Source organism: Gavia stellata, chromosome 1 (genome assembly GCF_030936135.1).
Source record: "Gavia stellata isolate bGavSte3 chromosome 1, bGavSte3.hap2, whole genome shotgun sequence".
NCBI lineage: Eukaryota > Metazoa > Chordata > Aves > Gaviiformes > Gaviidae > Gavia > Gavia stellata.
The window spans coordinates 110,141,572-110,155,700 of NC_082594.1; the positions used below are offsets into that span (position 1 = coordinate 110,141,572).

The window sequence follows — 14,129 nt, forward strand, 5'->3', positions numbered from 1 at the left end:
TCTCGGGGCAGGCTAACCTCCGCGGGGTCCCTTGCCGCCGGGCTAGGCTTACTCTGGCACCTGAGCTGTCTTGGCTCTCTCTTGTATGCGTCAGTCTGCAGCGCAGACGTACCTTTTTCTCCGAGCACCGCCGCTCTCGGGTTGCTGTCATTCGTGCTTTTGCTGTCCCCTCTCGGGGGAGAGCCGTGCGTCAGAGCTAGATGGGCGTTTCTTTGCAAGGTGCTTCCCCAGGGTTGGGTAGAGGCTGCGATGTAGCCAGCGCAGCTCAGACTTTCGGTCTTTCACGTGAAAATGCTCTGCCGCTGAGTTTGAAGCGTTCTGATTTCTGTGGCTCTCCTCGCATGGGCGCAAACGTGCGCAGCCTGCCTTGCCGCCTCCCCGAACGGCTCTCTGCATAAGTATGAACATCGCTGACGTTTCCACGCCTCATTTAAGCAGAGAGTGGAAATGTTATATTCCCCCTTGGTATATATTACGTATCGTCCCAAAGCTCCTCGCTGCCGTGAGGTGGTATTGCATGGTCTGGGTGAGTCACAGATTCCCGGACTGTAGAGAATCCCATGTGAAATCTGAGGAGCAGAGGGACACTGAGATGAGGTGTCTCAATCCCCCTTCCCACACCCCAGAGGGAATAGGTAGGAACAGCCTCCCCTTCCTTATGTGCCACTGGGGCCACGATTAACGATGACGGTAATTAGCATTTACATTTTAGCAGTCTCTTAAAAGCCAAAGTAAATCTAAATAGTCTCTAGGGCCAGAACAGTTGGGGTTTTTTCTTCCCCTCTCAGTTGTTGGTTCACTAACATTTCAGTCCAGTGGTCTGTCAAATCTTATTCTCACAGGAAAAACTCTTTCTTGTGTCTGCTGTGCTGCTGCTTCTGTGTTCCTGTCAATTTTATGTGACTTAGGGCTTCTCAGTTGCTCAGTGTTTGCGTGCTGTCGTCAAATGGTAGATTTTGCATCTCTTTGAGCTATTGCGTCAACGGTTACGGAATTGGTTTTCTGCAGTATTTTTCAAAATCCTACCATTTAAGCTGCGAAAACTATCAGAAGGTTTTGACTGGGCTGGTTTGGGTCTGTTCCCTTCCACTCACCCCCTTTTCCCCTCCTAATACAACTTTCTGTTGTCTAAAACGTCTTTTCAGAAAAGAAAGGAAGGTCAGGACTGTGTTTGGCAGTACACAACTTAACAAAACACCAGGAAAGAGGCTTTTCTGTTTCGTATACTTGCACAGGATTCAGCCGTGAAGCCATGGCTGTTGCTAACCCTGCCGTTATCCGAAGGGGGTACTTTATAGAGCGAGCGACGCTGCCGGGTGCTGCGGGAGGGGCAGCAGGACCGCGCCAGCCTGGAGGGAACACCCCTGCCTGGGATGGGGGACGCCGGCTCCCTGGCAGGGTTAGGGCCTCCGGAGCCCCTCCAGAAATTCTGGCAGCGATGGGGGCTCCTGCTGCTGCAACACGATTCCCCCTGTGCCCTCTCGTGACCGAGCTGTTTAAAAGTGGTAGGCTATCCTTTCCATGTTTAAAATGTCTTTTGGAGTCAGTCAGTAAGCCTAATGAAGGAGTCAATAACATGCCAAGCTCCTGGGAAGAAGCCTATTTTTGCTTTCTCAAAAGTGATATCCTACAACTGCAGGAGAGGAGCTTGATTTTTTTTAAAATTAATTTATTGTAAAAAAGACTTGTTGATTCCCAAGTTCTTTCAAGTGCAACCATAGATGAATTCACGTTTGTTGCTGAATTTTGCTCCGCCATCTCATCACTTTTGGGGGTTTTTTTCATCTTTTTCTAAATTACATTTGCAAAGGGAACCGTCAAAATGTCTTGACAGCCTGAATCAAAGCTGTGAAGAGGTCTCAGCTGCTCCATTCATCTCAATAGATTTCTGACATAAAGCGGGGATTTAGCAAAGCACTTAAATACTTGATTCTCTTAAAGCACATGCTTAAGTGCGGTTGAAGTACCAGCACGTTTGTGCAGCTCTGTGGATTTGGTACCCTGGGTTGTTGAATCAGGCCTGTTTCACTGCTTATAACCTTAGCAAGAAGAGTCAGTGAAGTGCTTATACCACCACTCTGACTACATCCTTCCTGCCTGCTAAAATCAAAGAAGTACGAATTGGGCTTAATAACAAAATAATTCTGGGACAGCTAGTCTCATTTTCCACACTCATCTTTAGTTCACTGCAAGATTCTGCTGCAATTTCCAGTCTATCTAGGAATTTTTCTGGAGACCTTAATTTCATTGTGCTCTGCAGCATTTCACTGCAGACAGCTATAAGGATGGGGAGTCATTTAAAATCCTATGGTTTAACTACTTACTCAGTGCTATTCATGGAGCTGTTGAGCAACACACAGCCTTTAATATATTTATCCTTAATTATCTTTCTGAAGTTTGCATCTATTATTACTCCATCTGGGAAAACAGGGTACAGAAAAGTAAAACCAGAAGTCAGACAGCCTGTCTGCAGCACAGCGAGTAATTGGACCCCTGGATCCCAAGCTGCCACTGTAATCACCGTACTGCATTCCTCAAATCTGTAATAATTAAAATGACTGTCTGAGCCATTGGTTGATGTGGTGGGCTGTAGCTTTTACATTTGGGAATATGAGAACGGGAAGGCACGGAGCTAGTGAGAGACTTTTTCTGGCTCTTTTAGTAGTTTCTAACCATTAGAACGCTGAATCTATTAAATAAAGATTTTCATTTCACAAACCAGTTTGATTTCAGCTCTACGAATTCATGTTTTGACTCATCTCAGCTTAAAAATGGAACATAAAATTACTACAGGACTTTAATAGTCATTAAAGAACTCTGAAATGCACTTAATAAAAATGTTTTATCTGTGTATATATACACACATCTCAACCTCTATTAATCATTCTAACAATGTGAGTTTGGATAATCTCTCTTTTAATAAGTGTTCATGTCACTTATTAAAAGTGGCACTTATTAAAAGTGTTCATTGTCGGCCATTGCAGATTTCCTAAACGAATACCTTAATAGTTTCTAGAAGATTTTTTTCATCAGATCTTGAATTAAGACTACAGAAGAAAACACCTTGATAATATCAAGTTTTTATGAGTTATCTCCATTAGATTGTGTAGCCCTCCTACTCGAATAATACTAGTCTAGTGTTGTTAATCTGTTGTGGCTCTCTGTTCCATTTAGCAAAGGGATTTAACTAGAAATACTAGTCTAGGATATTGGAAAAATGTCTTCTGGATGTGATTTTTTTTGCTAGTTGAAATTGTGAACTGTTCTTCATTTCTTAAATGGCAGCATCTGAATATCCATTGGGTTAACTAGAAGGCTGCTGTTTGTTTAGAGTTTCCAATTAGGTTTTACATTTGAGGCATTCGTTAATTCAAAGAATTCTTAAAAAAATAAATATATATTCAGGAGTAAAAAGCCATTGGCTCAGATGTTGTTGTGGTTTAACCTATTAGAAGATGTGTTCTTAAATTCCATGAACTTTTACAGCAGTAATACTTTATGGTAAGCAAAGGATCTTAACATTTATTATTATCATTCTTTTAAAAATCTTTGTGATGGCTAAGCATATCTGTAGTTTACAAACAAAGGAAAACTCCAACAACTGTGAAAGTAGAATTAATATTCTGGACATACACAGTTTCTATAGTTCAGTGTCAACTTTAATATTCTCTTATCCTCCCTATTCTGCCCACAGTTTCTCCCTAGGCACGTTTTCAAAGGCTGTAGGACTGATCTCCCGTGGTGTGCTCCGCTTGGGGAGTGTCTCCCCAGGTTACAGCATTTGTGCTGCGAATCCTGCTGCTGCTTTAGTTCTGTCTAGGTAAACATGGCTTAATGAGCTGTGATCCCTGCGTGTTCATGGAGTTTCTGAAAATAGTCTCTGCAAAACAAGTGTTTTCTTTATTTGTTAGGATACAGAAGTCTGGGAAAAGGTAGTTGAAACAACCAAAAACAGTGCATATACAGTAGTCAAGAAAGCATGTCAACTTTAATTTCTCAATTAATTTTGTTACAACAGTTAAATATAATTTTTAGGTCTGGAGTTTCATAGATATTACAGGTTAATGTTAGAGGCTCATTGCAGTAAGGATACTTCAGCCCTTACTGGCAAATACGAGATGTATTGCTGTAGGGCTTCTCCTTTCTCTTCGTTCTGCCTTATTTCTTTATGTTCTTTTTTTTCCTTTTCTCTGTTCTGGTAATTTCTGGAATAATATTTAATAGCGAGAAAAATTATTAACACTTCAGTGGGTCCAGGGAAATTCTCTGGTACGGTCTACATGTTTTTAAAAGGTTTCTGAATGGTTACCTTAGTGTCCAGCTAAACATTAATTTCCAAAGCTGGTTCGGTTTCCACATGACCACACTTCAGAGAGTGGAAGAAAAGCGTACTCGGTTCAAAACTTGCTGGAAACGCTTAGTTATGAGATTGCCTTCAAACCCTGAAATTTACTACCTGGCTTTCCGTCACAAATAAGGTGTAGGTTTAGAGACTTTTCTTTTTTTAAAATGTAATTTCAGTTCTTGACAGATGACTTCATCACATTTACGTATTGTACATTGGGTCACGTAAGATTTTATAATGCTGTAATACCTGTTGCAGCACTCGATCAGAACGGGCTCTTTAGAAGGATCGCTGACATCCCTTTCCTTATGTGTTGAGTGCTTTTCAGATTTCATTCTCTTTAACGAAAGCTCCTTTCCATCAACCCGTTTTCTGTAAAATAATATTTCCTTAGCACTGAGTAATTTTTTTTAAAAAAACAAAAAAGGTGGCAAAACACTTGAAATAGTTACTGTATGTAAACTGTACTGGCTACAAGTGTCATCTCCTTTGAGTACCCAAGGGATTTGCATAAATGCATTGTCTTTTTTTAATTACCCAGAGCTGTAATGAGTAAAGTTTTACTGAATATTGGCTTAATGGTGCATTTATCTTAAAGGTCACCTGTAAGGCTTGCTTTTATCAGATAGTAAGAAATCTTGAAAAAATTTCAATGTTATTCTCTTAAATACAAAACACAGGCTATCAAGTACTCCTCACTCCTTTTTAAGAACAGCATGCTGTCAGCTTAATTCCCTTTTGAGATATGAAAATGTGGCTGCAGGTAAACAGTTTATTTTTGGAAGCTGGAAAACTGTATTTTCTGGATAAAGTGCATTCCCAAAGATCTGAGGAAGTAAGTCTAGCTGTATTGATGGTGCAGTTGCTGGATACTTGATGTATTCATTGGAAAAGCTTGATTTTTTCCAAGGATTTGTTATTTCTGATTTTAATCTATTTTGGGTTGAAACTCTGCAAAAGTCCACCCAGAGGTGCACGGGTTTCTGAAGGAACAGTAAGGTGATCGGTAATTTTTGGTTAATGAATCCACATTTAAGTTGTAGTTACATATTTGAACAAACACTGTGTCTTCTACAGGTAATTATGTCTGTATTAACCAGCACTTCCATGTATTTCTGAGAGGAGCTTCCAGCAAGAGCTTCCAGCTTTTCATTTGATATTTAGAGACATGGGTATACACATTTACACTACAGTGCATTGCTGGTATCTTAATTCTGTTTTTTGAGATAGAGCAACTCTAAAAACTGAGCTAAATGACTTAAAATCTAGTAAGGGAGTATTTGTGCAGGGGGATATATGGGCTGTTAACATTACGGCTATTTAGTTTTCTTCTGATTCTTTACTTTTTTTCAGATCTGATATTTTCCTGATTTGTAGTTGCCTGTAGCTTTTCAGTTCAAAAATAGCCTCTGGGAAATCAATGATAAAATACTCACTCGCTTTAAGGAGACAAGGATTTAATCTGTGTACATCCTTTTTAAACTTGTTAATACGAGTTTTCAATGGGCTTTTAGTCTGTGCAAGCGAATTGCAGACTTAGATATGTGGAAAGACACTTAGCTTTGCTCGTGTTGAATATTTACGCCAGTTTAGAACCGAAGGAGTAGGCATGTGTGGTGTAATGATCTCAGTATTGAATTGTGGTGACTGAACTGTTCATGCTATCATTGACCAGTAATGTAACTAAAACTGAAGAGATGCATGGAGCATAAGCGCCATTGTTGTGCTTTTTAAAACAGCTTTTTATAGCATACTGCCTCATCCAAGGACGTGTTGAGCAGAGATGTTCTATACTCTTTGAAAATAACAAGACTTCAAGGAAGACCTGTGTGTTTTGGGGTTTTTTTGCCATTGTATGCTTAATACATGGAAAGAATGTAAAGGTAAAAATCCTCCAGCGAAGGGAGGATTTTTATATCAGGATTTCTATTATATCAGGAACATAAGCACCCTTTTCACCACTCCTATCACATGACTCTTCTAATGACTTGTGGTAGTTGGGAGTTGTAAGAACAAGAGATTTCCTCCCTGTTGTGCTGTTATACTAGATTTTGCATTACTAGGTAGTCCTGGGCAGCAGTGGCAACTGGGTTTCTACTTTTAGCGATACCATCTACCTGCCAAACAAAAATGTACTCATATATGATGCTACCTATTCTGCTATTTGAAAACAGATTCAACATGAACCTAAACGTTGACTTTAGGCATGCCTTTTCCCATTAATTCTCTTTTAGAGTGATAGTCTGCATGTCCTGTCTGTTTACATAAGAAGAAGAAAGGTTGATGCCACTGTGAAGTAAAATCAAATGTAATTTTTTTTTAAACTATATTTAGAATGCTTTAAGATTTTCCTTTCATGGTTGCTATTCCTTATTTTGAGCTGTAGGATAGAGAAATTCGATGAACACTTGTAGCTATGCTTACAATAGTTAAGCTTAATTTTTGTATAAAATTTTCTCTCAGAATTGTTTTCACAAAGTTCTTTAAATTCGTTACCATGTACTTTGTCCATTACTTGACTTTTATTTTCTTCTGGAATGCGGTTATTGCTTACATATCCTGAATCTCTGTCTAAGACAATGTGTTTTTTTTTAAAAAAAAAGTCTTAAGCAATTTGATCTTATCCTAAATCTTTGCTTTCTTGACCACTTGTTTTTTTGTTTTCTTTTGGTTTTTTTTCACTTAGGAATTTTATGTGCTTGGTGGAGATGGAAAAAGATGCAAAACAAGCTGGCTTCCTGGAGAAAGAAGGCGGCGAATACTTAACGGAACTTTATTACTGTGGAACCATGTTTTGAGTGCTTGTCCTAGACATCTTTCATAAATATCAATCTGCTGATATCTAGAATGTGATTGGAAGCCTGGCTCATCAACCAGTATACACTGAGAGAAGCCTGCTTGGAATATGACATTTTGTATTGTTTCTGAAAGTCTGTGAGAAAACATTATAGACACCTACCTATTATTTCTTAACTCTGCATCTCGATTCAGCTACAGCAAAACTAGTCTTTGAAGTGAATAGAACCAGAGCCCTTTTGGAAACTTTTATTGAACATGACTCATGGAGAAGAGCTTGGCTCTGAGATGCACCAGGATTCTGTTGTTCTAACTTACCTAGAGGGATTACTAATGCATCAAGCAGCAGGAGGCTCAGGTACTGCAGTTGACAAAAAGTCTACTGGGCATAGTGGAGAGGATCAAAACTTTAAGATATCTGGAAATATATTTCCCAGCTGTCAAAGTAATGGTCCAGTTCTTAACACAAATACATATCAGGGATCTGGCATGCTGCACCTCAAAAAAGCAAGACTGTTGCAGTCTTCTGAAGACTGGAATGCAGCAAAGAGAAGGCGGTTGTCTGATTCCATTGTGGATTTAGATGGAAAAAAGGAAGCCTTGTTAGCTGGCATGGTTGAAAATGTGCCTAAAGGCAAACAGGATAGCACATTACTTGCCTCTTTGCTTCAGTCATTCAGCTCTAGGCTGCAGAGTGTTGCTCTGTCACAGCAGATTAGGCAGAGCCTTAAGGAGCAAGGGTATTCCCTTAGCCATGATTCTTTACAAGTGGAGAAAGATTTAAGGTGCTATGGTGTTGCATCCAGTCACCTGAAGACTCTACTGAAGAAGAGCAAGGCAAAAGATCAGAAGTTGGACAACAGCCTGCCTGATATAACAAAGAACCTGCCCAAAGAGAGGTTTATAGAATCTCCTCACGCAGTGCAGAGCGGACCTAAAGTGATAAATGAGCCACTGTCATGTGCTGCAAGATTACAAGCTGTTGCAAGCATGGTAGAGAAACGATCCAGTCCTGCTGCTTCACCAAAGCCCAGCGTAGCATGCAGCCAGCTAGCTTTACTCCTTTCAAGTGAAGCGCACTTGCAGCAGTACTCCAGGGAACATGCTTTAAAAGCACAAAATGCAAATCAAATAGCAAGTGAGAGACTTGCAGCTATGGCCAGATTACAAGAAAGCGCTCAGAAAGATACTGGCCAATTTGGTTTAGCAAAAGGAATGACAAGCCATCTCAATGGTCAAACAGGATCATCGACCAAAACAGCGTCTAGCAAAAGCAATATGGCAGCATTTCAGAGTTCAGTGGGAATTGTGCATTCGCCTCCCAAAAATGTGGGATACAAAAGTACTTTGGAAAGGAATAACCTGAAAACCTCTCCCAGCAACAGTTTGCTCTTGCACCTACTGAAAAGCCAGAATACCACCAAACATGTAAAAGGGCATGAACAGAGTGAGAGAGCCAGCATTTTTGAAGACAGCAGCACGCCGACAACTATTGATGAGTATTCAGACAACAATCCTAGTTTCACAGAAGATGACAGCAGTGATGATGAAAGCTCCCATTCTAACTGTCTTCCTATAGACCTATCCTTTAAACAGAGGACAGATAAGCCAGATGCAGGTCCACCTGCATCACTGGATAACCTGACTCAGTCCTTGCTTCATAACTGGGATCCAAAAGTTTCCTGTCCAGAGAACAAGGAAGACAAAGACACTCCAAAAGCTTCCAAGCTGAATTCCCATCAGAAAGTAACACTGCTTCAGCTGTTACTTGGGCATAAGAGTGAAGAAAAGGTAGACAAGAGTAATGACTCTCAGGGACCACACAGTGCAGCTGATGTGGCAAAATTCACTGTACAGACTGGTAAAAGGACTCCTGTTACTGACAGTCCCAGTGCAAATCGAATGACTCCGTTAAGCACTCCGCCTTTGCTGGCTGCTGCAAAAGCAGACTCTCCTATAAATCTCTCGCACCAATCGTTAGCCGTCAAGCGTAGCTCTCCACCATATGCTTGCAGTATCCAGCCGGACAGGCTGGTGAATCCCGCATCTAAACATTTGATAGACCTTTCTAAAAGCAAAGAAATTCAAGGAGCCAAGCTGAGCAGGAACGATAGTCCCAAGAACTCTTCAGCTTTCAGTGCCAGCAAGCTGCTGCAGAACCTCGCTCAGTGCGGCATGCAGACTTCCATGTCAAGTGAAGAACAAAGAGCTAGCAAACAGCTGCTAGCAGGGAACACAGACAAACCTGTTGGCTTGATTGATAGATTGAACAGCCCCCTACTTACGAATAAATTGAGCACGCATGAAGAAAATAACAAAATATTCAGTTGTCAGCCTGCACCCGCTGAACAAGGACTTCCAGGTTCGGAAATAGAAAATCTCCTTGAAAGGCGCACTGTCCTTCAGCTGCTTCTGGGAACTCCCAGTAAAGGTAAAAGTGAAAAGAAAGAGAGGATGCTTTTAAAAGATGAAAGTTCTCAAGAACAGACAGATAAGGCTTTGAATGAGCAAATATTGACAGTGAAAATAAAAACTGAACCGTCTGAAGAATCAAATGTTCCGTATAATTCAAATGCACAACAAGTAAGAGAGTGCAAGGGTAACAAATTTCAAGGATTTGTTCATTCACTGCAGAGAAACACAGCTGCTTCTCCAGCATCTGAGGAGTTGAAATCTGAGCCTCTTTCACCTCAAGATTTCTCTTTTTCCAAAAACGGCCTGCTAAGTAGGTTGCTGAGACAGAATCAAGACAGTTACCCTGCAGATGAGCTGGACAGAAGTCACCGAAACAATGAGCTGACACACCTTGAATCAAAGAGTCTTTGCACAGTACCGAAGAAGAGGAAGCTTCATGTTGAGCCTTTGGAAAGTCCATTAAAAAAGATGAAAAGTAATGTGTCTGATGCTGCAAACAATCACACTTCTCCTGCTGAGGCACTGTACGGGCCTTTGCTGAACCAGCAAGAACTGAAATTCAGCAGAAGTGATGCTGAATTTAAATATGCTGTAAGTCACGGTTCAAATAATGAGAGTGAAAATAGGAGTTGGTCTAGAGATAGTAAAGGCTTTAATGTGTTGAAACAGCTGCTTCTGTCAGAAAACTGTGAGAGAGATCTGTCACAACATAGGAATAACATATTAATGGAGGGCAAGAAAAAAGGAAACAAAACCAGTGCAACAATTAATAAACCTGAATTCAGCATTTCGTCAGTAAATGCATTAATGGGAAGCCCTGTGCAACAGAACAATTGTGTAGATCATAGAACATTTCAGTATCCTGTAGCAGTAAAAAGTCCTGCCAGTTCCCCCTTTCCTGAACATTTGGGGAGTACAGTATCAAGACTCGAGTCTGACCAGTTTAGCGTGTGTCCCATGCCCAGTGAAAAAGGGCCCATCAGATGGGTGATCACAGGTATGGACAAGAATGATTATGAAAAAGACTCTCCGAGACTGACCAAAACCAATCCAATATTGTACTACATGTTACAGAAAGGTGGCAACTCTCTTAGTAGCCAAGAAGCACATCACAAAGAAATCTGGAATGAACCTTCATTTACTGATAGTTCAACTCATGTTACAATCAAAGAGGAGTTGACGTCTGATGCAGAGCTTAAAACTCCTTTTAGTAACTTAAGAAGCCCTTACAACAGCCATATGGGGAGTAAGACCTCTCATCAACATGGTGTGAATGGAGAAGTGCATGGACTTCTGGAAAAAGTGCTAACAATCAAAAAAGAGCCAGAATAAACTACGGCCTCCTCAATGAGTTTACAATCAGTGGTTTTGAATCTTTGTTTAAAAAAAAAAAGAAAAAGAAAAAATAAAAATGAGTACGAACTTGACTACTGTACAAATTGAGCATGATTTTAGAAACGCATGGTCTAATTGAAACATGTTTTCATTTGATAAACTTTTTATTTTTCTTGTGATATTATTTAAAATACATGTAGATAAAATTTGCTTTACAATAGATTGTCACAAGGAAACTAGAAGGGTTGTAATTTGTACAAGACATTTCTGTATGCATCAGATTAAGTTATGAGTACTCTTTGATCAGAGTCTTATTTCAATCTGCAAATTTTTGGTATAACATAAAGTGTAAGCGTACAGCCTAGGTGGTGGTAATGCTGCGTTTCCTCCCTCCCTGTAAAATAATCCTTTTTTTTTTTTTTGAAGCCTGAGCATAGAGACAGTGTACTTTTTTTTTTTGAATGTTTAATACGTTTTGTGAAATTTTAAGAATAACTTAAGAAATGGAGCAGTCCGTCCAAGGTATTAGCTCATCATATTGGAAAACCTGTGTCAGTGTTAATAATTGAAATGCACTGAAATGCATTTTTAGTGCTTCCAAAATTTTTATTGTTATTTTTAAATCTTGTTTGTGGTCCTGCCAGAATAGTGGTGTAAAATCTGGTTTTCTTCCTTGCCCTGCTATTGACAAATGCCTTCCTCAGAATCCTTAGCCATACTTACAAGTTACTAGTTACGATTGAGGGGTTTTTCTAGGTTTTTATACAAAAGGCAGATTTTCATAGGCCATGCAAGTACTGCATGAGTCTTCTTGTTGGTGCATTCCTGTCACTTCCCTGCTTAAAAGGGGAAGGCCAAAATGCCTCTTGGAGTAGTGCGATTAAGAAAGTTTAGTACATATATTTGGTGAGGAAAATGGTGGCAAGTTTGTGAAGCAGATGAGCTGAATTGTCTGTATGGCACCATCCTGCTTCCCTTGCAGAAGAATATCAGCTGCGCTAAAGCAGTACATCAGACTTCCACTCGAAGACGGAATAGGATTTTAATGAAAAATATGTTGGCCTCTTCCTACAACCAGGGAAAAGAATCCATATTCTGCCAATATTTATTACTCTCTGAACGGCTGATGCATGGTTTAATGCACTACCCTTTCACTGCAGAAAATCTGGTTTTAGAATAATTTTTCAGGTCGCACTGAGGATAAAATTGTGGGTTTTGTCATGTTCTGTAATGGATAGTGGGACATGTCTGAGAAATCCTCCTCTGCCCTTTTTCTCAATCCCCACCTGTGCTGTGATTTGTAACATCTGGCAACATCAGCCTGAGATGGGAGTAACTGAAAATTGCGGTCAAAGCTGAGACACCTTAAAAGAATTGCTGGCTGGGGAAGAGCCACGCGGCTCTGCTTTCCTGTTAACGCTGTCAGTGTTAACTCCATTTGCAGCCCTTACTTCTTATGGGGGAGGAGGAGGAGGACAAATCCAGTTCCTCTAAATTACATGCATTATTGGCAACCGTACGTTTTGCTGAACTTTACTCCCCTGAAACAAATGTTCTCTGTGGCTTCTAATTTCACTGATAATCCCCTATGCTGTCAGCAAACAGCTAAGTAGTTGGTTTGCACAGATAATGAAAGCTACACTGTTTTAATTTTGACCATTTTCACCATTGAGAGCCGATGACATGACAAAACTGCTGTTTCCGTCCATCTCACGTTTGCATAGCAGAGATGAGCGATGGGGCATTTTGCTCTTCTCCTTTCTGGTTTGGTTTCAGAGATCCTTTTCCCAGACTGCTGGCTTGCCGAGACAGAGTGAGCTGTTGTCCCCGCCTCGTCCTCCATCCCCTGCCTGGGATCAGTTTCCCTTCTTTCAAGTGCAGTCCCTACTGAAAGGGACTTCTCCTGTCTGCCAGCTGGAAAATGCACCACTATTCTGTTTTACCCCCCTGGGGGAAACCTTCTTTTAGGGAACACAAATATTTGGCAGTATCCAATATAAAACATTCCCCCTGGTTTATATGAGAAATAACAGAGCGATTTAAAGATATATTTTTATGTTATTTGGGTGAAGCGTAATATATTAATGGGCTGTACAAAGAAGATTTATATTTTAAAAACCTTCACACAAATCTAATATCATTTTAAATGTCATTGTCTGAAGTATAATATAAAAATAAAATTTTGTTTGTCTTTAATATTGCATTTATAAGTGGCCCAATGACAATTCATATGTCTCATAGAATAATCATTAACGAGATAAAGTATATTTTGGATTGACAGTGGAACTGAATTCTTTTTATATGAGTCAACCCAGCAGAAATATTAAAAAGATGGTATTTGTTCCATCCATTAAATGTCTCTTAAAGTCTTAATTGATTATTTTTCTTGAAACAACATGTATATAGCTAGGAAATATATACAATATAGAATAATAGATGGTCCCCGGAGTAAATACAGGGCTATAATTTACTTGAAGGGCTCCACAGAAAAATGCAGCTTGAATGGATGTGAAATAATCTGATTGGCAAAACTTCATCAAAACAAAGTTGAGATGAAAAGTAGGAAGGAGAGTCTAACTGTAACAAAAAGTAGTATTGGAGTCTAGGAGTGTGCTTACCTATGTATTTATTCTGTGGTAGTCTATTGCTATAATATATACTTTTGAATATTTAGTTTTCAAAGTTTTATAAAACATTTAAGTTAAAATGTTAACAGTTTGACCGGTTAATGATTTAGCTTTCTTTTTAGGTGATGGTAATGAAAGGGTATTACCATTCTCACAGACGTCAGTAAACTATAATACACAAGAATCTAAGTTTAGGACATGCTCTTCATGGAAGAATCTTACCTGTTGCAGACGTTGCAGTCTCAAGCAGCATGTAACATAACAGCGAGGCCCTTGAGAGAGGGTAGGGCATGCCAGCTGAATGCTTTTCAGGCAGCTGTTAAGAGGGCAACAGTCTTCTATGTTAAATTCTCTGGTACCACTGATGTTACCCCTCCCTAGGGAAGAGAGGTCTTCTCTAAAATCTACCCCATGTTCATTTACAGCCTTTAAACCTGAGGACCTAAGGCTTTTTCATCATTTATCTTGTAGCATGGGTGAATGAAGTCGCCATCGTTTTCCTTGGGGACTTTTCCCTCTCAGTTGTTCCATCAGAAAAGGGGGGTGCAGGAGCTGGGTTTGTTGCACCAGCAGAAGGACTGGTAGGGCTGGCCACATTTTCCCAAGCACCT

The 14,129-nt window shown here is 40.0% G+C and overlaps 1 protein-coding gene across 1 annotated transcript; it reads left to right on the forward strand.

Moving 5' to 3' along the window:
- Window positions 1-7,385: 7,385 nt before the first annotated feature.
- NRIP1 (nuclear receptor interacting protein 1) lies at window positions 7,386-11,064 on the forward strand. Its single transcript, XM_009807751.2, has one exon. It carries the CDS (start codon window positions 7,400-7,402, stop codon window positions 10,886-10,888), a length of 3,489 nt encoding a protein of 1,162 aa, XP_009806053.2. The 5' UTR covers window positions 7,386-7,399; the 3' UTR covers window positions 10,889-11,064.
- Window positions 11,065-14,129: the final 3,065 nt, after the last annotated feature.

What these genes read in the sequence shown, in the direction of transcription:
- NRIP1 (XM_009807751.2), top strand. Translation starts at nt 7,400, where the DNA reads ATGACTCATGGAGAAGAGCTTGGCTCTGAGATGCACCAGGATTCTGTT.